General features: G+C 38.2%; 1 protein-coding gene across 1 annotated transcript in view; it reads right to left on the reverse strand.

Moving 5' to 3' along the window:
- Nucleotides 1-555: 555 nt before the first annotated feature.
- VAT1L (vesicle amine transport 1 like) overlaps nucleotides 556-27,771 on the reverse strand; it is a 61,488-nt gene continuing 34,272 nt past the window's right edge. The window contains exons 8-9 of the mRNA XM_075433882.1: nucleotides 5,283-5,366; nucleotides 556-3,603 (exon numbers count right to left, since the gene is read on the reverse strand). Coding sequence (XP_075289997.1) covers nucleotides 3,505-3,603; nucleotides 5,283-5,366 — 183 coding nt within the window. The 3' untranslated portion in view covers nucleotides 556-3,504. The remainder of the gene's footprint in view (nucleotides 3,604-5,282; nucleotides 5,367-27,771) is intronic.

A 27,771-nucleotide genomic window follows, 5' to 3' on the forward strand; every position in this document is an offset into this window, starting at 1 on the left:
AATCCATTCTTTGAAATAAAAGGTGTAAGCCTGCTTGCAGCCCTGAATTAAGACCAAGACCCAGGGAGAGTGGGATTTTAGATTCAATCACGTCCTTCTCCTTTCTATTCGCCGATCTGGTGGTGGCTGTTTTGGATCCTATTTTTAAGATTATTCTCTTAGAGTATCTTCATTTCTGAAAGGAACCATCTCTCTGAGGATAACTTGTGTGTCAATCCATCTCCCAGTGCCATTTAAGTGCTAAAATTCCGGAAACTAGTTTCTATCTGTATCAAAATACACTTCCCTGAATGCTTCATGAATGGTGCTTATATAATGTTTTGAGTTTCTTAGACTGTAACATTTAACATTTTATATCTAAATAAACTGTTAATGTTGTGGGAAGTGGTACACAGCCATTTTAATAACCTTGATGTACTGTAAGATAAAAAAATCTTTGTATATCCCTCAGTGACCAAAATGGAAAATAAGACCTCATATTCTGCTCTTAACCAATTCCAAGTCAGTTCCCTAATGTGACTGTAATATTAGGAAAAAAAACATGTAAGCCAAGGATAATGCTATGCTCAATATTTTATTTATACTTTTATGTAAACATAATTTGCTTTGTAGGCACAATATAACAAAAGCTCTAAAGCAACAAATACAATTAAACAGTGTTTCAGTTCAATCAGGCTTAAGTTAAAGAGAAGCTTTCACAGTTCCTTTAAGGCAAATTGAGAAATAATTTCTTTCACTTGAAGAAACTATCCAATTGTCTTAGGGTTGTTTAAACAACACTGTCAGTAGTAAGCACAAACCTTCATTTCTACTACAGTAAGACTTGGTCGGTAACAAGTCTCAGCATCTTCATTTTGTATAGCATGCCCTCTATCACTTCAGACATGATACTACTGTTTGTGGTATTCTAAAAGGTACTTAGGGCTTGTGGGCCAAATTCTGCTAGCACAAATCCTGCTTCCAGAACAGATATCTGAAAAATTTCCATTAATTTCAGTAGTAACCTTCATATACACCATATTAATACCAGTAAAACACAGAGTAGAGGTTAGCCTGCTGATGGTAATACTCATTTGTGTTGCACTTGGGTAGACCAGAAGTATTCCTTTGTACTCACTGCAATTACCTGATACTCTGCTGATCAGAAAATGGCCCTAAAATTGGTATGAATTAGCATGAAGAGTATTTTTGCCTTGCTAACAAAACCAGAAAGAACTAGCCAAAATTATTTCATTTGATTGTTGTCCCTGTGGTATCTGTGGCCATGACCAAGATCACCCATCTTTATTTGTCTTGAAGGGTAGTTTAAGTGTAGAGCCACCCATACTGCGGTTTATAACAGAAGAACGGATTTGCTATTCTGCTTGCCCTCCTAATTTAAGGCCTTGAGAATGCCACTTTACTGCCAGTTCAAAGGTCACCAGCAATATTGCTCACTTTGGCATCAAATCAAAATTTCTAGTTATGTTAAGGTTTGTTGCAGGACAACATCATTACACTAACTGCAAAACAAAATTGGGCATGTTTCCTACCATTGTCAGCTTATGAGTCATGAAAACTTAACAGCCTTTCTTAAAAGCCCAACTGGCAAGCCCAATACATGGAAAACTCTCATTACATATATTTTTTTGTGGGTAAAGTCCCTGTTTGGGCCTGATATGGCACTGGAAGTGTAGGCAAGTCCAGCTTGAAAAGAAAATCAACAAGAGTGAAGTTCCATATCAACATCTAGAGAAAACTGAGGTTCAGGTTCAATTAATATTTCAAAAGCTTTTTTTGGAATTTTTCTCCACAGTTATTTCTCCTCATTATTTCTGAATTTGTTTAACCCAAGGGAAACTCCTTCAGAACGAATATTCTGCACAATTATCTGGTATTAGAACAGCAATTTCATGAGTACAGTGTAAAGAGATGGACATTAATACTCAGGCAGCAAGATGAAACAAACAGAAAAAAACCAAGAGATAATCTTCTAAAACCACACATAAAAGTCATCCAGACCCACAAGTCCTTTCACATTGAGAAAAGCCTGAGCAGCTCTCCCTCCCCACTTTTCTATATTAGTTTTTAACTTCTATCACTACAGGATATTTGTAGATTTAGGTGAACAACTAGCCATGCTTGGGAAAATACTTTCATTTGAAAAATAATATATTAATTCGAAGATGTATGGCATTATACAAGGTCTCTTGACATTCCTTTAGCATTTCTACTGTAGGTGATTGCAGTCATTTTAAAATAATTTTTTTAACAAGACAATTGAGGACCTGAGTAGCTGCTGCTTGGATAGATGAAAGACACGGACAAAAAAAATTTACTTTTGTCATGTTTAGATATAGTTTCCACTAGTGGGAGGTAGATAAGACTAGCTGGTCTTTGAATACTTGATCCTGCAAATAATTATAAACATAACTGCACATATGGAGCAGAGGTTTTGACAGAACTACTCACCTAGATAAAGTTATCCCTGTGCATAATTTCGGATGGGATTAAGGCCTAAAATTCATTTTTAACAGGGTTAACTTCTGCAGGAGTTCAGCACCAGCTTGGTAGCTAATCAAGACATTAGTGATTTCACAGCAGTAAACTCCATCAACTAATTTCTTTCCACATACTGATGAGTGATCCTTACCAACATAATTTAAAAATGAAATTTAAAACTTTGGACACAGACGAGTCAATATGTACTTAACAGAAGATGTTGATCTGTAAATAACAATGCTAATTGCTACAGGCAATGAAAGTTCTGGGTCTAAAACGAGTGGCTCACTGACCGTCTTCTTTGCCTGTAACGTACGGGCTGATAGCTCAGACCAACAGGAAAGCATAATAGTTGGCACTCTGAATGAAGTGTTTAATTACTGGTGCTGATGAGTAACGTGAATATACAAGGCTAATCACAGTCTCTTAATTAAAGATTTCTTGCACAATTTCAGATTCCACAATTCTAAATGAGGTATTTTTGAAGACAGGATTGCTTATAAAATGACAAAGCATGATTGAGGAAAACGGAAACTCATCTTTTTTGTAACTTTTATCTGTGGTTCATAAAATTAAAACTATTTTAACACTGAAAATCCACAAACTTAAAAACCTCCCTCCAGTTACAATCATCCAGAGAAGTGGGGAATTTTTTTTGTTACTGTTTCCAACTTGTAAAAAAAGCCCAAGCTCCCCAAATAACTTTATGCAAAATGTTGGAATTTGCATAAGAAAGATGCCCATCTAAAATTACACGGTATAACGCTTTTAAACCGGAACAGAAAAATCCATGGGACTGCTACAGGGAAACTGGGTGTTACACAGCAATGTCATAATACTGCACTGGATGAGAATGGCACTTGAGTTCAAAACAACAATGATCAACAGCTCATAGCTCAGCTGACTGCAGACAAATACAACACACACTGTACTACAGCATTTGTTCACTGATGCACAGAATAGATTTCCCAGTCTTGTTCCTTTCTACTTCATCAATCTTTCTGCTTCCACCACCTTCGGTTGTTACTGGATGAATGGCATGCGCTCCTTATTCTCGTTGTCCCCTTCGTGGTCTTCCTCCTCTTCTCCAGCCTCGCTCGTCTCTGTGCTGTCGTTGGCCATCTGCGGGATGAAAAATGAAGGACATCACAGCACCTTTCACATTGTTTTATTCATTCTTATTTCAGTTTGATTTATTTGATGAAGTGATTTTTAAAATGAAAGAAGACATGGTTGCAACATGAAAATAAACATTCTGTTTGTGCAAAACTTTTGTTGGCACTACACCACTTCCAGCTACAGTTGTAAGCTGTTCCCTCATGGCTTACAGCTGAATCACGTAACAGAAAGCTGCTTTGCAGGACAGTTGCACAAGTGGACTCTGGTCTGTGCACTTGTAGCAAACTGGTATTAAGGCTCTCGGATAGGAAATACGACTGTGTAGGAAGTTTACTGAATGTGTGAGACCTCTGGTTCACAACTCCTGTGTCTGCTCTTCCAGCAAAAGGTAATGCCATTCTGTAATGCCAGCTCATGGATGGGATCTGGTCCCACATGAGGCATAGTGTCATGAAAACTCAGAGAGCAACTGTTGTATATAAAAAAAAACCCAGAAACTTTATTATAGAGCAGCGGATATGTAGACACTGGCAGAATATACTCATGACAGAGTGCAAATCTTGGATCTTACAGAAGCAGGGAGAAACTGCACTTCCATATTTTATTGAGGGCGCCTGTACAGGTAGGGGGCCATTGCAGAAATTTGTAGTTCAGGGTAGCATTCAAGGAGCACATCGTGTGTTTTCACATGGGAATATTTATTACAAGCTGTGTATAGGTGCAGACCCTCCTGTACTTCACCTTGTCAGTTTGACTTGTCTCTGGAGGCACAACAAGAGGCTGGTTAACTGCCCAGGTGGGGGTGTTTACAGCATAGATTAGTATGAATGAATTCTCTTACATACCAACACAGGATGTCTCTTGTCTCTTAGGACACAAGAAGATTCTTGTATGAGCTTATAACTATTTCAAAACCAACTAAGCAAGGGATGGATTTACTTTCTAAAGAGAAATGCACTGACGTTGTACCTTCCCTGTTTGACTACTGGCCTCTGCTGGAAATAAAACTAAAAATCTCAAACACAACCTGATTTCAATGGAGAAAAGCAATGCTCTGAATTTACCTGTTTTTTTGAATTAACACCCTTTCATGAAAGTGTATCAAAGTGTCCCCACAGCCTTTCTTTTCCTTGCAGCAATTTAGTATGAGATTTGGGGCCAACTTTAGACTAAGCGCAAGTAACAGCTTAACTGTAATTCCAGGTTCTTTTCTGTTCTTTTGAAACAGGAGGTATCTCAGGTCTCAAAGCAAACTTCATACATCAATATTGACTTCAAGTCAGTTTTTCATTACCTTCTTCACTGCTCTTTCCTACATCATCAGCGAACGTTTAGGCATGAACCTGACCTTTCATTTACTCCTGCTCTCTGTAATGTTTCAGTACCATGGGAAGTGCTCCAAATCCAGTGGCAGTTTTACCCTGATCTAAGACTTGCAGACACATTTTTGGAGAGGCAGATAGCCCTTCAGTATAGGAAAGTAACTGCTGGGTCTCTAGGGATTTCAATTACATTTCACTCTTGGGTTAAATATATAAACTATGATTATTGGTTGTATTTAGGTGCTATGGATCAAGAAGAAAACAGTCTAAAAAAAAAATCTTACGGGACACATCTCCAAAGGTCTCTACCATGCTTTAACTTGTGTGACTGTACACCATGCAGTAGAGCTTTGCACTCACCAGGGGAGTGGGTGCTTTCTCCACATCCAGAATTAGTTTTCCTATATTTCCTCGGTCATGGATTCTCTGCATGGCTTCCTTCACCTGAAAGAAAGATAACTTACTGATAATTTTCAGGCACACAATAAGAGAAGCCTGAATTCCTTCCTTCCAAAACCAGCAATACATTTAAGGCATGCTATGTGCAAGGTCATTCAAACAGCTGCTTGAAACAAAATCAACAGTTAAACATTTTTTTAGTGAATTTTTAAGGCCTGATTTTTGCATTGTGTTCGCCAGAATGGGGTGTGAATCTTGATGACAGCCTCTGAATAGCATTAATACATACATAATGTTAATGTAGTACAGAAGTAATGGTTAGCTGAACTGCTGAGAAAAATATAGGCCTAGGGAGTTAATCCTTACAGGTTGGTCATTAGGTTTTCTCTGTGCAGAATATTTGTCAAGAAACCCTACTTTCACTGAATGAAATGTTTTTCTAATTGACCTATGATATTTTTCAATGCATTTCTTTTGTGTTCGTATAGAGAGAATGACGTATCCAGGCAGTGGCTGTGATTAATGCAATACTGTGGTTCTCATTTCATAAGCAACTATTTCTTTTCTCCTTTTTTTTGTTCTTTTTTTTAATTGTAAGTAAGTAATGTCCTACAGATACTGCTAAGACTAGACATTTAACAGCTGCCTGCAATTAGCACAGGTGAGAAAGGAACAAAAACCTCTTCTTACTAATGCACTGGACAGGAACTTATTTTGATGAATGAAGTTTCAGAACTCACGAGAGCTCAGTGTTGATGAATTGAAATTGTGTGTGTATTGCACTGAATGTTCCCTGTGCAGCATACAGACCACGATTAAATCACTGAAAATTGGAAGATGTCAAGAGTTTTCTCACTTCCATGATGGGAAACTTTGGGAACTGAAAACTTACACAGAAAGGCTGTTTCATATCCTCATCACACTATTTTTTGCCAGCATAACAAGATATGTTGAGACAAGAAAGAGTTTTATGTTAATAGGATCTACCATCTGTGACATTTTTATTGAATATTTTAAGAATAATGGCATAGAAGTTTGAAACAATATGCTGACCAAGGAACAGGTGGGTCCCGCAGTACATTTAAAAGCTTGAACTGGGGTCCAGGCACCTAAGATCATTACTGAACGTCTAATACAGAATGAGATTTTTAAAGATACTAAGCGAACACAGCTTTCAACTTCCAATTAAATTTAATGGATGCTGGGCACAAAATGTCTCTACCATCTGTCAGCCTGATTTTGAAAGCTGACTGCAGTGAACTCAATATTACAACCTTAATTTTGCCAAGTGGTTCCCCCAATTAGTAAATGCCAGACTTAAAAAAAAAAAAATCTGTTAGCACAAAAGAAAAATTGCACTGCAAAACACATTGACTTTCTGACTTAGGGCACAATCGTACATTAACCTTGGAAAACACAATCTTATGAATCCCACTGGATAGAATTTTGACCTCTAAATGTAGTCCACAAAATCACAGTAACTTTTTTGAAGTTACCTTACAGCATAAACAATACCTAACTATTCTGTAAGGCTTATTCTGCACTATAGACAATATTCCTTTAAGAATATCCAATAAAGACCCTGAAGAAGCAGCACCTGTATTATTTTTTTGTGACTCCTATTAGCCAAAGCAAGCTTTTAGGAGTCTATAGCACAGCATAAATAACCAACATAGACATGACACAATTGGAGAAATCAGCAAACACACTTGCCCATCAACTGAAATTTATTACCAGAACATCATGTGGAAAGCAGGGTATGCAACATTCATTTTAATTTGTACCATATCATATTTAGCAAGGCAAATTTGAGAAAATGTGCTTTCCTTGCATTTTTCACATGCACAGTATCAAATTTAAGACTCTGGAGAAAAGTCCGGGAGTTGTTTCCAGGACACTTGTAAGTAGCCTGCAAATGTAAACAGCAGGTAGAGACAAAGGGAACAGTAAAACGTCTAACAATAATAGTGGCTATGGAATCCAGATGGAGCTATTAAAATATATCAAAAATCTGAAAAAAAAGAGTTTGAAGAGCTGATACAACATCTGTATGTTTTAGTGTTATTTGCAACTTACCAACCCAGTTAGTCAAATACTGTACTGGTGCAACGCTATTCAGTACGCTATAGTTAAGAGACCATAAGCTTTTTTATAAATGAGTAATTTTTATGTTTATGGCTGCTAACAGTCCACTTACTCAACCAAGACTGCAATTATTTGTTTCCCAAGGGTGCCTGAATATTAAAACCATCCTCTCACACTATACAGGGCAGAGAGCACAAAAAAACCTTCTTTGCTATGCAAGTGTGGTTAAGGGTAAAGTTGTTCTATGCAGGCTATATAAAAGTATTTACTTTTTCACGTGAACATGTAAGTGCTGCGTATAGTCTGCTTTTCACAGAGCGTGGTGTGGAGCTTCTGCTAAGTCTGTGCCCGAGTGTTCACACGTTACCAGTGAAGACAGTGAATCACTGCACTTGGTTAAAATCAGACCCAGCCCTAACTGGTAGTACAGCGAAGCATGTGGAAATCCTAGAATTTACTGGAGGTTCTCTGAAGTGGCTGAAGTTTGAATCAAAATAAATATCCCTTCCAGTAGCAAGGATCAATAGGATTTCCCTTTTTTTACAGAATTGTGTCCCTATATTATTCTTCACAAATTATTCTGTATTGGTTGCTATTTGCTCAAATCCAAGTAAATGGATCCGACATACTTTTGTTTAGATTGGAAAAGTTAACTGAATTTCTTCTTGTGCAGTATCATCAGCAGAGGGCTCTTGGATTGGAAAGGGTGTAAAGCAGTGTTTACTAAAGTAAAGAGTTTCCATTTGAATAAAGGACAAAAATTCTGTGGGCCTGTGTTTGCTCTCCGTATAGCTCAGACCTTACAGGGTTTGTCTAAACTAATGCTAACTAGAGATTTTAGCCTTGAGAGCCCCAACATTGACACGGTATGCATCACAGAGCTCTGCACTGGAATCAGAACTGTTTTCACACATTAGTGGACAACTGGAAAATGCTTCCACGCTTTCCATGTTATTTATGTATGGAAAGTTGACCAAAAGTTACTGAAAAAACAAGAAAGACCCAGAATATTGCACAGCAATGCAGTCTGATGAATCCAATACAGGCACTCCTAGGCAGCAGTAGAGGGAAATTATTAATAGTAAAGGAGAAGGAACCCCAAGGTTGCCTTTTCCCTCAAGTACACTTGCATTAATTCGTATTCAGTCTGACATACTGTTTTTATGCATACTCTAGAGTAAAATCATCTTCCCCTATCTGTTCAGCCTAGTGGAAAATGATAAAAAACACAGGAAAAGGACCTTTCCAACTCAGTTTGAAACAATTTGCATTTGCTTTAGGGAATATGCTTTTATAATTGGAGAAACAATTTTGAACAAGTATATTTCTCCCATCTCAGCTTTACAAATGGTACAGTCATGGACATATCCTCATTCAACTGTTTTTCAGCAGTGACAGTGAATTTGGAAATTAAAACGGCCTATGCAACAATGAGGTCATCTGTAAAACAAGAAACACGGTGTAGAAAGACAAACCCAATGTACCTCAAGCTCCTTTACAAGTCATGCTTACCATGCCCCGTGAGAAATATACAAATTCTCATTTTCCATCACAATTCCCCAAGTGCTGTAGATTTTCTGAGCCTTCTATGAGCTCCTTCCTCATACCACTCTGCTGGACCCAAGCAGAGAGGCAAGGAATATAGAATATATAGAGCTCAATTGGGAACGTACAGAACCATTGCACTGTGTCAGCATTATAGGCAAAATTTAGCAGCATTAGAATTTCTTAGAAATTTTCATCTATTAACAGACACTGGCACATTTTAAAAGGTGTTATAATTCTTCAAAGAAGTCCTGAGACAAACACAAGACAAAAAAAAAAAATCACAAAGCTGGCAAAGAAAGCCTGTTGTGAAAAAGCCTACTGAAGTATATTTTCCTGAGGGGATGTTATGGTTGGGATCCCAGAGCTGCTCTTGGATCAGAGCCATTTCTGTCCATCTGTATTATGTAGCACACTGAGAAGAGCAACAATTACTGTCAATAGACCTTGGCAGGAGAGTAAGGGTGGAAATGCCTTCATGTTACTGGTCAGAGAATGTTCTAAAAGAAGTTTCACAACAGAGCGATGTTCTCTGGAGGTTTGACAGCTGTACTGAATCCTCTCCAACACCACCGTAGTCTCTCTCTTGGGATACTCCTCAAAAAGGAGAACTTTGGATACTGTGTCCTCTTCAAGATTTCTTATCCCGCTTCAAACAGGCTCATCTTCTCCAGGCTCAAATCTTTTCAAAACCAAGCCGAGGCACTTACCTTAACCAAGAATGGTAATTTTCAGAATATTGTTTAATACTTTCATCGCCTACCAGACTAGATTTTCTCTGTCTTCAAAATCAAGCTGTAGCAAGGCCTCACTCTAATAATTTTTATACAGGTAAGTACTGCAAAAAGTTAGTATTTTTAAAAGTTTGCAGATAAACTAAAACAGAACAGCAAAGAAAAAGCAAGTTGACCAGGCACACTGTGTTCTAGATTCAAGAGACAGTTACCTGCTTTGCCTTCCTGCTTTCAAACATCTGAGTTCTACAGGCTTTCAAACACAATGTAGGTAATGACATACAGTAAAGCATAGGATCTGGGAAATTCCAATGATGGATAAGTCTGGAATTCCATGTAGGTCTAACAGGTTTTTAAAATCTGGATTTAGAAAGCTCAATACTTGTTCCTCCAAATGAGAATTCTGGCAATAACTGGCTGTGCCAATAGCTGTTTGCAAATTCAGAAACGATGCCTCACTCAGTGTAATGGCATGCAATATTCTGCTCAACATTCCTTCACTGATTAAAAAATTAAAATTATTGACTATTATAATCCTGTCCAATTCACACAAGAGCAATACAAAGAAATCAGCAGGAAAATCTCAGCACATCTCAGGACAATGCTTTGACTAGCCAGGTGTATGTATTTTAGGGTATTCTGTTTGTGTGGTTTGGGCGAGTGTTTATTGCTGTGCTTTGTGATAGGGAAAAGATTAGTGTGGCCTTTACAATGCTATCTTTCCAATGGAGTAGGTTGCTAAAGAGATTCATTCAGTGTTACTGATTCTAATGGATTTGGGGAATTTGATATAATTTTAGCAAGCCTGATTATATACCCTGAAATTACTGATACTTGGGTCTTGATGCTACCTATTACCAAAATAACCCAAACAGGAAGGCACAAAAATTAAATAATTTTTAAAGTTTGTCTGTGAAATTTGAAAATGGTATTTTTTTGTAAAAAAAATAAGTTGTCATCGTAGCAAAGAGAATGTTTTCACCCAGGCTGTAGTTCACAGAGATGGCTATATAGTCTCAAAGCAACAAAACAGCTAACTTAGTAGTATCACATAAGCTCTAGATACCGTTACAGAGAAATAGCATGGCATTATAAATACAAAAGATTTCCTGTTCCTTGTAGCAATGATACGCTAAATTGATACAGTATCTCTCTCTAAAAGAAAGATTTCTGTATTTCTTTAGCTAATACTTCATGGCAGACCATATGATTTGCAAAGTTTTTATTTCACTAAAAGCAAAAGAGAATACTCTATAATAACAGCCATAAATTACTTTCCTCTACTGAATACAACACCAGTGTATGCACTGGGAACATGGTATGATTTTATTGTAGTCATTCTGTCATTAGCGAGCTGATACCGATTCGAATTTAAAGTACAAGCTTGCATAAAGAAAAAAAACCAAAATGGAAAACCAAAAAATATTTTGGTTTCTTACTAGCATTTCTGAAATAGTAAAGTACTAATAATAGCAGAGTACTAATAGTAAAGTACTAACACTGCAAGTAAGAAACCAGCTTTTAGGAACCACATTATATCCACAAATGACTTACATAAGTTTAATTAAACTACTGCTTTATAAATATAGGAAAAGTTAAATGGAAAATGTATTACTAATTATCTGTTGCACCATTTCACAGAGATAAATGCAGCCTGCCTAAGAAACAGATGCTATTTTCAAGCCTTTAGATATTATTTTAAACATAATGATCCATTTCTGTATTTGGCTCTTATAAAGAACCAATCTCAGGAGTAAAATGAGAGCGACTGCAAAGCTGGAACACTAAACCGCTTGCTATGCCAATATAACACACTGGAGGCTTTAGGCCCATGCTAGTAATACGGATGTTTAGTAGAGAGAAACAATGAAGGCAACATGCCATGGAAAAACTTCCTAGTGGAAATGTCAAAACATAATGCTATCATCATCCTACATGAAGCTGTTCAGCCCGGTAATATCATTAATTTTATCTTTTTTTTTTAGTAAAGCTATACATTACTTCAGAAAAAAAAGGAATTGAAAGACACTGGTGTAATAGAAGAGTGGATACTCTTTTAACTCCATGAGGTTCAATGAAGTTTGTTGCATCTCCAGATTACAATTTCATTTTTGCAGACGACTTCTTCACCCGCTCACTCTCAGCTAAGGCAAATTTATTGAATGGTGGCAGAGGACCGTCTGCTTTCTTTTCTTGGGCCCCTCTGGTGATAGTGGGTTTCCCTGAGGTATATGAAAGGATTTCTGCTTACAATAAAGGAATCCTTCATTCCCCTTTTTAGTAAATTAGGCCGTAGTATGAAAGGCTACAGAATTTTATGCCAAGGTTACAAGTTTAATCCAAGCCAGAAGTGAAATTAGTTCAATTATCTCAGTGTAATCTGTTAAACTCACCAATCATTCCAAAGCTGTATCATCACATGTTGTCAAAAAGGTGAGCAGCACCCAAATAAAGGGAATGTCCCTCACCTCCAGATGGGCACAGCAGAACTGAGAATCAATTTAGTTTATGATCTGCAACTGTATTTTTTCCCTCTCATTAGTTCCACACCTTTAGGTTCAATATTGCTGTTTACTTTCACACAACATCTCCAAGAATCCCTTTTGTCCTCTGTTACACATTGAAATTGTCCAAGCCTTCCAGCACGTCAAGACTCTTCCCCTCTAGCCATGAAATAACCCCCTCAATCACTGTAACCTGTGCTGCAAAGACCACCCCAAAATCTTAGTTTTCCAGCTATGTTCCTTGCCTCTTTAGTCCTTGAGCTGATTCTCCAGACTAAAAGCGAAGACATAAGTAGCAACATTTACTCTCTGTACCTGGTCATCAACCCAAGTCTTTTCTGCCCACATCACCTCCTATGAGCACTTTTACCCAGCATTATTTTAAGCACCCACATGATTCCTGTGCTGCATTTACAAATAAGAGACAGTCCAACACAGATATCTCCAAAGCCAGTGCTTCAGTGATTCTTTACAGTAATCCCCAAACCAGCAATTCCACTACATCCCTCAAATTCTTCCTAAGTCTCTTTTGGTGTGTATATGGGAGGCTGAAAACAGCTGATTATGTAAGAAGTAGCTGCCAAAGTCATGTAACAGTTACCCCATGCTCGCTCACTTACTGGCTCATACCATGTGATGCTCTTCGACAGTTTTTGAAGCAGGGACTGTGTCTTCTTAGGGGTATGTATATCATGTCAACAGAACCCCCACCTGAGCATAGCCAAGCCTTCTGATCACAGCTGTAGCACACAAATAGGAACAACACCTTTCAACCATCTGTCATTGTACAGCCAACTTCATATATAAGTAAAAGGTGGAACAAAGCTTTTTGCAACAGCAAAACAACTTTATCCTGACGCTCTCTTACCTCTGTTCTCCAAAGGGTATGGGGAAAAAGGAGGGAGCACTCATTTAGCCTGTTTAACCATCAGAAACAGAATCATGTCTTTTCTCAGAAGTTTTGTCTGTTTGTTTAACTGTATTGTCAAATCAAGTTCAGGAGAGAAAGAAATAGCAGTAATGTAGAGGCCAAACACAAGAAAAGCAGAAACAAGCGAAATGATTTAGATAATTGTCTAAACATTCAGGCATGTGGTAGAACTTAAAGCTAGCAGCCTTGGTTCAGAAATAGGTTGGAAAAGACAAAGAAATATTACATTATCTCATGGGATCTTTCTAACACTCAGCGTGGTCTTTGCTTTGGTATTGTGCAGAACAGGCCCAAAATCTACTTCACAGTGCTACTGGTGAGGTTCAGTAGATGTTGGAAAGGAAAGTGCACAGCATGACAGCTAATTTTTGAGGAGAATTTGGAATATTCTATGTATATGAACAAATTTCACTCCCTGTTCCACTGGTGTAACTTCCCTGACATCACTACATTGCACGTGAATGAGCAGAGCAGCTACTGGGAGAGGATAAAAGTCTCATTTGATAAAGGAATACTAGTAGCATTCAATAGTCTTCAATTACTCGAGCGTACATTCTGTAAATGAATATTATCCTTCAAACATGGTTTTCACATAGGTCAGCACTTTCTGACCACTCCTCCAATCTTGGCAGAGTATCAACTATCCATTAGGAGAACTCTGTATTTTCCTTATGAAATCCAAGAGAGCTTCCACTTACTACCCTTGCCCTAGTCCTCTATACGTAGCTAAAAGAATAAGAAGTTTAGCTTCTGCATGACTTCTGTGCAGGCTCTCTCTGACAGAGAAAAGAGCTGTCTGCAAAAGCATTCCTCACCGATAATTAATTCCTCTCTTGCTCACCGTCGTGTGTCTGAGAAGCCTGCAACTGCATCATGTCTGCAAAATCACATGGACAGGATCTCCATGGTGATAGTGTCATGCGGTATGCAAACATCAGCTGGCTAGTCAAGGTTACTTTGGCAACCCAAGTGTCACAGGTAATGATCCAAATCTTGTTCAGATTTATGAAAGAATAATCTGAATCAAAACCTGCCCATTTTTCAATCTAGGGCTGGTTCTGTTCTGTTGCTGTTCGTAACAGACAGTATTTCAATGAGCCCAGAGCTATTTCTATTCGAATTACAAACACTAATTACAAACACTAATATCAGTAATATTTATTTAAGCATCATTTGTGTGCAGTAATGAAGAAAAAAGATGTATACTGCAGTCTATTCTGGCTGAGATACCGCATAAACAAAGCTTTAATACTGTAGCTTTCATTAGTGCTATAAGGCAACATGATTTTTATTATCAGACTCACTGCTGTGGTCTATTACAAAGCTATGTTGTCTTTAATATGAATTGTGAGCTGCATTATAATTGCAGAAGCTCTTCTCAGACCAGGAGAAGAGTTTTCTTTCATGTCATTAGCATATATGGCTTTTAAAACTAAACACAGCACTGCATACAAAGAAAAAACATGTAGTCTGTCTTCTGGATAATGTCTGTTCAGCTCTGGTCTGTGGAAGGCAGGAAACTCAAGAAACCAAGGATCACAGTTTTGTACGTTGCTGGCAGCTCTGAGGGAAGTGAACTAGTATACCACTCCATGAAGATTTGCCACGGCGTTAGAGCAAAAGTAAATCTCCCTTTTAGGCTACGTTTGCCACAGCCCTGTTAAGGTAGCTTGGGCTAAGAGCAGGGACAGGACATGGGCTCCCTGGATGTCCTGTGACACCCACAGTGAGAAGTCACTGGGCTCTTTTGCACTAATGACTGTGTCCTTCTACTCTCAAAAGTGACATCTGCCAAAATTTAGTCCTGTTGTTTTGCTGACATATTTCCTCCTTGCTAATCTCGAAATGTCTCTCTCATGTTTATGCAACATCATTTAGTGGACTAATATTTCATTGGGAAACATGCTGACTTTTTTTAAAGCCTTTTCCTTTTTCTTGAGTTTGCAATACTTTCCTTTCTCAGGCTAAGTCTTCTGTACCAGCTTTTGTAGAAAAGCTGTTTGCCTGGGTGTGATTACTGACAACTGCCCTACCACAGACACAGTTATTCATACAAAACCATCCTTTTGCTGGTAGGGATTATTTGCCTTGGGAGCAGTGGAACAACCTGTCTTGATCACAACACGCTTCCACGGGAATGATCTGCATTCACGATAGTAATATTTGCCTTGCACTGTGTGGCAGAATAGCTAGCAGAAAAGTGCTTCTGGTATCTAACTGACCTAACTGCTGTGACAAAATCCTCCAATTATCTGTTTGCAAGGGAGCTGGATATATGGGAGGCTGGAAAACCCATATCTGCAGTTGGCCTTGATTCTTCTCTCTTACCTACACCATTAATTCTAAAGAGACCTCTCAAACTCTCTCTGTTCTCCTGGAGGCTGAGGGTGTGCAGCATCTTGCAAGACAGATGGGAAAGAAGCATAATATTTACAGGATTTTGAACAGGCTCTATTCCTGCCTATGGTGAATACAGCCAGCTCTTAACATGCAGAAATCAAGCACTGAGCATATGCAAGAAAACACATCAAACTCAGGGTATCTGGGGCCCAATTTTCATAAACACCTACTGAAAAAACCAGTGCATAGGGAAAACATGGATACAATCAAAATCAAGTGCAGAAGCGTTAAAAACTCAGTATCCTTAGCAATGATTTTGAGCTGATTAGAGTATTTTGGACATAGGAGTAGGAAAATGACTTGGGTCATGGAGTCTATTTCCTTGCTGTGAAGCTAACATGTCATGTCACCCTGCTAGTATCTATCTGAAATAAAAAATTATTTTATCCAACTCATCTGTTTATGCTCTGTTATGCTGAACTTTTGCACCAATGGTTTTACCTGCATACATGCAAATAGAAAGCACTTTTAAAATCCCTTTCATTCCTCCATTGCTATTCGCAGACAGCAGCTCTGGCCTCTATTCCCTTCTGCTGCCTCTCAGCAATGAGAGACCTTTTCTCTGGAATACCTTTTAGCCTCACTGTATGTTGCCATGGCAGCAAGACTAAAACCAGACCCAAGATGAGAAAAATGTCAAAGGAATAAAAACTGATGCTACAGGCAAATTCTGACTCTGAGTCCTCCCTCGGCTACTGAAGATATCTATTAAGTTATACATCTTTTAGAGAGCTACAGCTGCAGAACTGTGCTGTTTTCACTCTTTCCTTATTCGTATAAGCTCCTGCTGACATCAATGAGTATTTGTTTTGCCTCAGTAAAATTCAAAGAAAAAGAGATACAAAGCCTTGTAATAACTCAGCCACATCTTGCCAGCTTTAACTTAAGGATCCAACATGGATAAAGCAGAAAAAAGGCAGCACCAACATCAAATTAAATATGTAGAAGTACTAAACAGCAGTGCCTAGATTATGAATTTGGTGTGAGCTTTCCTACATGGTAAAAAAGGAGGAAAGACCTTGAAATTTGATCCATCAACACAGAGAATCGAGCAACTTAGGACAGCTCCATTCACCACTTTTGCAGTTAAAGACTAGCATTTTGGTTGCAAGCAAAGTGCTACAGAAAGAACATCTCTACAAGACTATGTGTATTACCTTAGACAAACCTGCACAGAGCGAGAAGGAAAGCTATTTTTGATTTACACTGGCACAGCACAGCTTTTCTCATTATCACTTGCTATTAATACAAGCTTGAAGAAAAAGGGAATTTTTTCTGCATTAACGGTGGAAACAATTACCTTCTTATTTTCAAAGTCAAGGGTTGTTCCTGAAGGGTAGAGATTTGGTGAAGAAATCCCTGGAACACACTCGAGCAGAAAAGCCATATCTTGTGAATCAGGATGAAGCTTTAGGGATACTGTGCTGGAATTTCTTTTAGAGCAGCACCAAAGCCAAAACTCCTGGACCCAAATCCTCTGCAGCAGTCTGTCTAGTCGACAGCACAACACAATCATATTGACTCTATACTGAGATTAACCAGTCTGAAGATGAGCAAGTGTTGTGTGGAAGGGATACAGAACTGTTGTGATAAAGCTAAAAAGTTTCTCAAATCCACTAACCAAAGGGGGATCCCTCCTACATCACGCTTCTGGTTGCCACTACATCCCTGTGAGCCACTGACTCCCAGCTGCTGGCTGAGTCTTTGGGATTGCTGGTAGAAATTACGATAGCATGGTCCCAATTTACACTGGGAAGATGGCTTTAAGCACATCGACACCACAAGCAGAGGAGCTCAGAACTGGTCACCATTATAGTACTTTCCTCTATTCTGAGCAGTAACACACCTCATAGCAAGCGGCAGCCAACTGTGCACGCAGCGATGCCCCAGACACTCCTGAACCTTGGGGTATTCAAGAGCGTAGTGGTTCAGATCCCACTCCAGTGAGTCTGGTTTGGTCTGCAGCAGCAGCTCTTACACTGGGGAAAAAGAGTTTTGGCAGTTGCAGGCAAAAGAAACAGGCCTTCTGTGTTTGGTTAAGATGCAGCAGTCTCCTGTCTAAATTGAATTAATATATAATGTTCAGTTTGATGTATTCCTGTATTCCATCACAGTCTGTTATAACAATTCATAGCAGGAAATAAAAGTTTATGACATTTACCACTATACAATTAAAAAAAAGATATTTTATGTTGTTGTTGACTATCAAGCTTCATGACATCAGTTTTTTAACTCTTGCCTCAGCAATGCTGCCTTGTGATGTCTTTGAGAAAACATTTGGAGAAAAAAACGCACCAACCAGCAAGTATGCCTCATTTGTTCTCTTTCACACAAGCACGCCCTAACAGAGCGTCATTAAACTCTCCCCTCCTCCACCCGCAGAACATGCAGACTTAATCACAAGCATACTGCTTTGTCGTATTGTTGCCTTTCTAATTATAATGCCTAGACTGTAGAAGGGGAATGGTGTTGATTTACTCTGCACAGCTTTGCAGCAGCAACCCTCTCTGGTTACTGCTCTGTGGGAATCTGGCAAACAGAGATCCCTCTTCACACACAAGTCAAAGATCGGACAGCCTTTCTGGAACTATGTTGTTTCACAGCCACACAAGAACTCCCAAGTCTGAAACACTTCCAGAACCACAGCTTTTCACACAGACTGTCTAGACATTTGCAGGTCACTATTTAAAGACAGAAGACTCTTTTCTTTGACACCATATTCCAAATTGCCTCTGAGCTATCTGCAAGGTGCTCCAAGTCAACCCATGTCTTAACTCTGCCTCTGGGCAAATGGGCACAAACACCGCCCCTTGCAGGGGTGGGGGGAACCCAACAAACCAGCTTGCAAAATATTAGGTGATTTCTGAACATGCATTTATCAAGAAGAAATTCCAATTCTACCACGGTTTTCTACATATATGCCGTTACACCAGAATATAAATGAAATACCAAAGACTAGGCTCTTTTCTCCAGGGCCTCTGCTTCATTTGAGCAACACTTGGAACCATGGGGCTGTGATTCCTGAGGTTTCCAGGCACAGTAGACTTTACGTTAATGGCAGTGTTAAACCTTCACACTGACAGCGTGTGTTGTTCCAGACTCACAGATACTTTTTGTGGATGTAACCCTGCTTCACTATGTGCCTATAGGCAAAACACTTGAATTACATGCCTTCTTTTTTTGTCTTTATGAAAAAACCAAAAATATTTTCGTAGTTCAGAGGAATACTGCTTTGTGTAGTGCATGAGTCAGGTGGCCCTTTAAACCACAGCACAGCTTTAGTGTACAGGCTATTACAATTTTTAATGTTCAGAGCCAAGTAACATCAGAAAATTATTCCAGAAAGCTCAAAGTGCCTGCTCTAGATGCTGTTTCTTTTATTGTCTCTTTAACCAGCAGTCCTTGTCATGTTAGATGCTGGATTATTGGTGCAGATGAAACCCTGTTCTGATCTCGTATGACTGTGCATATGGTCCAAATGCAATCAAATTCAGGATAATGCAACCTGAGCTCACCCAGGTACACCGAGGTTTGAGGCATGAAAAACCATAGGCATTTAACTCATATTTTTATTTGTACTTGTTACTCTGCCTCGTGCCAGGATGCAGAGCTGCACACATCATTTGGGTTTGTGTGCATACGCAAAAGGCAATTCGTGCTATAATTGGTTTGCTACTATGACAAAAAAACAGCTATTCTTTTTTACAGTTGTATGTTTAGACTAAAAGCCCTTCCAAGTAGCTTCTGGATACGACAAAACCAAAACCCCACATGACTACTTTCCTGCTCTTTCCCAAGCTTTTATCAGTACCTGTTGATTCAAATTTCTGTTTATTGGCAACAAAACAGTTTATTTTATATAAAGGCAATATTTCTTTATGTGTACCTTACTTGGGAGGATTTCTTCTGTTTTAGGAAACTGCAAAACTATGGAAAACTTTCCAAGAGGAAGGTCCTTTATCTCATATTATTTGACCAGCGCTCCATGCTGATGGCATATATAACTCCTTCTTCATTTGTGTTTGAGGCTTGTTTCAGTTCTCTGATCCCCCAGAACCATCATCCAATAACTGGTTCTTCACAAAAGATCTTCATTTCTAAAGTCTCTCTATTGAAGATTTCTCCACAGCTTACCAGCACCACTTATTTTTCCAGTGTTTCTCATCAACACTTTTAACCCCAGACTCAAAGCATTACAACTTGCATGACAGTAGTTTGCCATCTTCTAACATGTCCCTTAACCTTCCCTCACATGGCATCTTTTCTTTCTCTTGCAGTAACAGGGGATGCTGGCTGTACCTTGCTTTCTTCTACTTCTTGAACCTTGTAATAAGATCCTGCCTCATGAAAACACTTGCTTCTTCCTCTACTCCTTCCCAAATTGCAGGTGATTTTTTTTTTGGATGTCAGGCACAAAACCTGTGACCAGCATGACTTCTGCCACTGTAACTTTTCATCAGATTTTCTACACACTTCAAGTGAGTCAAGTAGTTTTACTCCAAAAGCCCTTCTATTACATATTCCTCAGACCCTTCCTTGAGCTCTGTTTTGAGCTTTATTTCAGAATGTGGGATCTTAAAATCAGTAATACAAAATTAGAAATTCATGCACTACCTGCCTGCTGATCCCAAGGACCTTTAAGTCATCCTTTATTACTACTGCGGAGAAGAAATTATGCTCTGTTCCAGAGCCATTATTCCAAACCACGGAACTAAACTTACTGGTTATAATATACAGTAAACATTCATTCCATCTTCCAGATAGTGAAGACATAATCATTAAAAAGTCTTGATGGTAAAATTTCTAAAGTCTGAGAAGCTTTATATACAAATTCACCAACTAGTATCAGATTACAAGAGCACATGAATATTGTGTCTTTGAAAAAAATTCCCCGTGTTCCTTCGTAACAGTAGATTCTCTCCAATAAAATCCATCCTTAATCAGTAAACCAATTATGTAAACTCTTGAAACTCATCAAGGTAAATCCCAAAGGTCTCTAAAGATCCAAATGAGAAAATATTTCTTCTTTGATTTCTTGTGTAATTTTTTTTTGTTTGTTTCAGAAAGTAGTACCACGAGGATTGCAACTCTAATTATTCATAAGTCATCACTGTATTTTTTGATTATTCAAGAAGGTCTCTAACTCAGATCCTACCACTGGGTGCCATTCTGTAACTTAATTAAAATTACACTTAAACAAAACCCACCGATGTATTAAACTGTAATACAGTTGTAATGCTAAATAGTACAATTTATCCTTACCCTCAGTTCAAGCTACACCATTTTACAGTAAGATTGAAATTCTTCATCTGTAAGGTGCAAGGCATTTGAGTTTATCTTGCTCACTAGCTGACACTTTTACAATGTATTGTGTAGTCCCATTTCTTTTATTACTTAATATTTCTCTTAACACTGTTAAAAAAGTCTCATTCTAAGCCTATATTAAAGATCTTAACTTCACATAAGTATTGTACCAATGTGATTGCTATAAAAATTGATTTAGTTTACAAGGCTAATGCTCATGTGTGCATACTCGTTCAGCCTAACATTACACTGTATCAACTGAAATCAGACTGCTATGTAATTTGTAGCAGGGAAGCCAAAGCACAAGTATTCATGTGATAGAACATCACTGATTCAGCTGAGCCAGTTTCTGATCTAATTCAATTAAGTCTGCATGTGTAGATGCACCAAAAAAAGCAAACAGCATGTATACTACCTACAATAATTCAGGAAAATAGGCAAGAACTGTAGTAATGCACATCTTGCTAGCTCTAGGCTAGCATAAGCTTAACTATAGGAACTGCTAGAATTACACTGGAAGTTTCCTTCAAATTGAAGGAAAAGATACTGCATTGTGTTAGTTCTGCTAAAGAATTCAAAGGTTATGCCCTTTTTCCTCAGGAAGGTTTAAGATCTTTTTTTGTCCAGGACATAACCATAGCATGCAATACAAAAAAAACTCGGGTTATTCTCAAGGTTGTTGGTATCTGGTGATGGTAGGGAATTCACTTTTACACAACCTTTATCCTACTGAACTCAATGCATTTGAACAAAGATTTGGAGCTGCCTGTGATGTGTGAAGCTTTATTTCTTATAGATATGGCCTACATTTTCAACTGTGTGCACGCTAGTGCCACATTCAAAGCCTGAACTTTGATATTCAAACTAACGTATTCAGTTGAAACAGTAGAAGATCAGTTGCTCATTTGAAAATCTTACATTACATTGCTTCCTTTTAGTATTGCTATGCTGGTTTTGGCTGGAGTAGAGTTAATTTTCTTCATAGCAGCTAGTATGGAGCTATGTTGTGGATTTGTGCTGGAAACAGTGTTAATAATACAGGGATGTTTTAGTTATTGCTGAGCAGCGCTTAAGCAGACTCAAGGCCTTTTCTGCTCCTCACGCCACCCCACCAGCAAGTAGACTGGGAGTACACAAGAAGCTGGGAGGGGACACAGCCAGGACAGCTGACCCCCACTAACCAAATGGATATTCCATGTCATAGAACATCATGCTCAGCAATAAAATTAGAGAGGAGGTTTGCTGGGGGGCCACTGCTTGGGGACTGGCTGGGCAGCAATTGGTTGCTAGTGAGCAATTATTCTCATCTGCATCACTTGTCTTTCTTGGGTTTTACTTCTCTATTATTTTCCTTTTCATTACAATTTATTATTATTATCTTATTTCAATTATCAAACTCTTCTCAACTCAACCCCATGAGTGTTCTCATTTCCACCCTTCCAATTCTCTTCCCCCCATCCTGCTGTGGCAGGGAGTGAGTGAGTAGCCATGTAACGCTTAGTTGCCAGCTGGGGTTAAACCACAACAATTGTTTTCTTTAAGTCAGTGATCATAACATACAGATTTGCCCTTCAAAATATCTTTGTGTTCTATCATTCACAGCAGGCTAATATAGATAGGAACCTTTTAGTATCGACAATATATCTGCTTTGCTTCCTTGGTGCTAATTTATATCATTATCTGTAATGAGCAGTAATATCATTACTAAACTGCAATACCATATAAAACTCTCAATTATCACATTAAATTTGGATTATATTATGCTAAGAGATGTCTTTATGCCCAAGAGTAATTTTGCTTTTAAAACTCATCTGTGCTTAAAATGACTGAAAACAATATATGAGCCATTTTCATTAGGTGAGAACATTTATCTTGATTAATGATTGTTATGCACTAAAATAAAGTGGTATTTTGGATACAGTCATTGCATTTTGATCAGGGTAAAATTATGTAAACCTGCAAAGTAAACTTGCTTCCAACTAAAGCTCCCCACTATACTTAGAAAAGTAGAATTTAATTATAGTATGCATTAATGTTGTAAAATGTTATAAAATCTTAAAGCTTTAAGGCTTTAAAAAAAACATGCAGGGAACTTTGGAGAATCGAAAAAACAAATCCGAATCAGAACAGCCTGATAATCAGGTGGCATCAGAACAGAGCTGTACATACTGCGTGCTGCTACTGCTACTGAGTTAAGTGCCCTCGACCAACTTTCACAGCCTTTGGGGAAACTGCATGAGTCTCCTGGTGAACCCCAAGAGCGGGCTTAAAGCACAACCTGGAAGATGTTAGTTTCCACTGACTGGGAAAGTCACTCTCTTGCTCTCTAGAGAGCAGTGAATTGGTCCATGTTGTGATGATCCAGTAATGAATCTCATGGTGTGTAAGGTAGGACTCAAACACTGGAATACAGTGACTCATGAAGTTTAATATTCAACTGTGCTTCCTAAGTACAATCAATACCAGCAATGGAACATCTAGTTAATATGTAGAACATTATCTACATAAAACTACAAAATTATCTTATCTACAAGTCTTGTAGATAAAACAGTAATAATTCCTATTTTTTATGATATCGGCAAAGTTGTATGAAATAGAACACAAAACTTGTGTTGTCTTTGCAATAAAGAGAATCTATTACCCTAATTAGGCTATTAGTATGAAAATTAAAAAAAACCCTGAAGACAACAACCCAGGAGATGAATTTTGTGCTACTGCTCAACAGATTTCCACAAATTCTATGTCTGCCAAAACTAGCCATCAACATGATTAGTTTCTGAGAGACAGACTTGGTTTTGCTAATGGAACTAATAATTTATTTTTTCTTTAGCTATTGTTACATAGATACGCTGATAAGCATATCCTAGGGGAAGAGCTAGAATGTTCATTTTAGAAAGGCGTTTCTAATACCAAAAAGGCCCAATTCATTTAATTTACCAGTGTTCTGTGTCTACTGACAACTAAACATCCTTCTACTATAGCTGAAAGCTTATGTCAATGTTATCTTTTCATAGGCGAAGCACCCAAAATCCCGAAAAGCAGAAAAATGTGAGCTATAATGTACAGCAGAAATGCTGAAGGCACAGTATCTACTGATGTTTCTCAGCACAGTAATCCTGCAGTTTCTGAAAGCATCTCATTCCCTTCTGCTCTACTAACCTTTCTGCACAGTCAGTCATAGAAGATGGCCACGGGCACCAATGCTGCCAATGTAGGACCTACCACATTTAAACATAGAGAGATATTTTCTTTATTCTCATCTCCCACTCTCTTTTGATTCTTCTCAGTGACTCCTTACATAAGTCTCTAGGCATTCATTGATTGATGAAGTATAAGACTTAAAGATTGTAGCCAGAAAAAAAAACCCAAATAACTAGTCTGGTTTTATGCAAATCAGAGGCCAAAACTTCATCCAAAATAATCACGGATCTCTTTCCAGTCTGAAAATGGGAAAGTTTCAAAGGCAGGAGGAGTTTGAATTATTCGTGTTCTGTATTGTGCCAGAGACATAAGGATGACATCTCTCAGCTCTCTCAACATCACGAAGTAGACTCCATTATTTCTTATCTCACGTTTTCTAAAATCCTTAGCACCAGGGTGCTATGGATTAAGGATTTAAGGATTTAAAATTTAACAGAGACCAGAAAAACTTTCCGACAGAATGAAAACAATCACTAGGAATTGTTAACACAAACCTCAGATTTCTCCTTCACAATACCCTGGGACAAGAGCTGAATTTCTCACATTAGCAGTCCCTGCCAGTTCAACAACTGAGAGCTTTCTTTATGAACCAGTCAGCTAATTAACAAAGAGGCATGAGCGGAATTTTTTGACACAGAGGAAAATCCTAGGTTCCATTCACAGGCTCTGTGGCTTACACTACACACACCAATAGCACATAGTACAAGAATGAAATAGCATCTAAATGTGTCTTTGAAAACTTAGTTTCTAATATTTTCTCTTTAGTACCTGCTATCTATCTAGTGTTTTTCATTTATGGCATCCAATAGTTACTTCTGAGTGACAGAAAACACTCACTATTCCAAATCTTCAGCATTCCTTGCCAGTTAGTGGTACTACCAACTCTGTGGAACACAAGATAAAGTTTCTGTTAGGATCCATTTACAATTATTTCTGCCGGTGGATGTAATGTATTGGCATATATTTAATCAACTTGCATGAAAGACTGGGAGAAGACAGGCAGATGTTTCATTGCATTATCAGGCAGAAATAAAAAGGAATTGAAGCATGTTTGGATCAAGGGTATAACAGCAAGTAGCTTTTGTTCTCTACTACTTCATGCAGAGTCTAGAAAGCGTTTTTGAATAGTGAAATGACTCCATTAAACCCTCTTTTCCTGACTTTTGAGAACAGCTTAAGTTCTATGACACATGCAGTAAAAATGAAGTGTAAAGCAAACACATTAGAGTCAAACATTCAAGATAAATATAGAAGAAATACACTCTGTCTCCTGGAGTTATGCACACATGTTGGTGTTTATAAAGGTGTGCTTGATGTCTAAACTATACCCCCTCTGCTTTGGTAAAGCTTTCCCTAGCTAGGCGTTATTTTCTTGCACAGGTACGGTATCAGCAGATCAGTTCAATACATAAGGAATGTGTGCCAGTTTATCACTTAAAAGCCAGCTAATATATTTCAGTAAGCAGACTACTCCTGTAAAATACTGCTTCTTCACAGTAATTAATCAGCAGCTTGCTCCATTTAAGGGGTTTGTTCTTATTTTTTCTAATAAATGACAAAGCAGTTCTTCCCATATACAATCTCCTGTTGCTAATTTAATTAACCAGAAGCATATGACTAGTTTATCTTTAACAGCATACACTTTCTTGAGTGGAAGCTATCAATGCTTCCTATACTGTTTTCCTGCCTATTTCCCCCTGCCCTCACACGATCCACCAGGAACCAAGTCTGTGTGTTGTTTTCCCTTGGCCTCCAGCTACAGAAAGCCATTTTCTCTGTAGCACACAAGGGCAAAGAGAAATGACAATCTGTCCTCACCCAGAAACACGTATCATGACTCACTACTGCACTTTCAACTGCCAGTGTCTCCTGCCTTCTAGAAAAGTATTTTCTGCCTGTGTGTCTCCATAACTAATTAATTCTTAGCGGAGTGCTTACTAAGTAGATTAAAAAAGTGCTGTAGCTGCAGGCTGTATTTATGTTAATTGAGAGAGGTTTAGTCTCACATTAGTCAGTTTCTAACCTTTGTCACAGCAATATTTGAACACCAAATTAACATTCATCAGAAATATTACCAAAATACTTTTTCACATCTGCTACTTCATTGCAAAACATTAAGATACCATTCTCCTGAAATGGAACAGTTTACTGAAATCTGGTAGAACACACCACGTTCTGAGATTAGAGCCCTCAATCAATGCACGGAATCACAAAGGCTCGTAGAGATGCTGAGACAACACCTAGGCGCTTGGCTGTTAGAGGCTGGAACTGAAAATTAGAGATTTTTAGGCTGATCTTTCCACTAATGTGCTGCATGGCATCAGGCAAGTGAAGATATCCACTGCCTCTTTTGTTGTTTATATATTAAATGAGTGTTATAGCATGAGTGTTATCAGCATACACAAGGGAACATTCCAAAAACTGTAGATGGCAAAATTGTTTAAACACAGGTACTCAACTAGCAGGCTAGACAAATTAAGCTAAATTGCAGAAGCTGTAAAGAAAATAAAACAAAGCACAGAGCTGAAATTAATCACTTAATTAAATTCCATTCATGTAGCTTGAATTTCATGCAGTGTTTATAAATAATATATATCAAGTGAAAATAACTGACTTCTGCTTACATACTTAACAGACTCACCAAGTGAAGTCTGGGTTTCCTAAAACAGCTCATTTACCTGACCTGATTGTGTGGTAACATAGCTAACATATGTACCTGAGGCCTTAGTACAGAGCCACAGTGCCTATATCTAAGTGTTGTCTTGCTTCTTTCTGTCTCACTCTTAACAAAATCCTAATCGCATTACATTGCCACCAACAGTGTGTGAAGCCAAACAGACTACTGGGTTATGCCATCACTTGCTGATACAGGTAGGAAGGGTAGAATGAATTATGAAGCAATATGAACTCCTGTTAAACAGCATTAAACAGGACAGAAATGTAAATGAAATTATACAGGCCTTTAGTAGGAACTTAATAATTCATGTAACAGCAGCAAAGATCCCATAAACAGGCATACACAATGTTTTAGAGGGGAACAAAATTGCAATACCTGATTAGTCTCCAGTACTTTCAAGGTATGTTTTATTCCTCTAAGCATGTAGCACTGAAATTATTTGGAGTTTTTATTAATAGTTACCTCAGATAAGCATCTTGGGAAAAATTCTTTGCAAAGTCTTTATTAAAAATCACCTTACTTCTGGCTCAATTTTCATTGATTTAGAACCTGCGCTCATTACAGACAATGTTAGTGATGTGAAATTGAAGTGAGTAACTTTCCCCGTACTCTTCCCAAAATCTGAAAGATGCTTTGGCCCAAAATTGTGTATAATTTGATCGTGAACATAGAAGCACGCTACTCTGAATTGTTCAGGTTTTGCTTCTCAGCCTGCTTTCCCCACATCTCTATTTTGAAACCTCCTACCACCAGTAAGACCTAGCTCCTTGCGTTTTTGTACACTTTGATATCTGCATGAAGCTTGTGTTAGACTTATTTGTATACAAAGAATCAACGGTGATGTACAGATAAAATATTTACATTACTTTGAATTACAGATGTTTATTTTATACAAAGGGAACAAAATTGCACACGTAAGAACAAAGACACTTCTATGGCAGGATCACAGGACAGTGTATGTGCAGAGCTAATACCTGTAAATCAGGAAAGCAGCTCAGGAGCAACTACAAATGAAGTATTTTTCAATGAAATACTTGCAGTACCAAAACAAGCAGCACTGTCATGCTAG

This window comes from Opisthocomus hoazin, chromosome 12 (genome assembly GCF_030867145.1).
Source record: "Opisthocomus hoazin isolate bOpiHoa1 chromosome 12, bOpiHoa1.hap1, whole genome shotgun sequence".
Lineage (NCBI taxonomy): Eukaryota > Metazoa > Chordata > Aves > Opisthocomiformes > Opisthocomidae > Opisthocomus > Opisthocomus hoazin.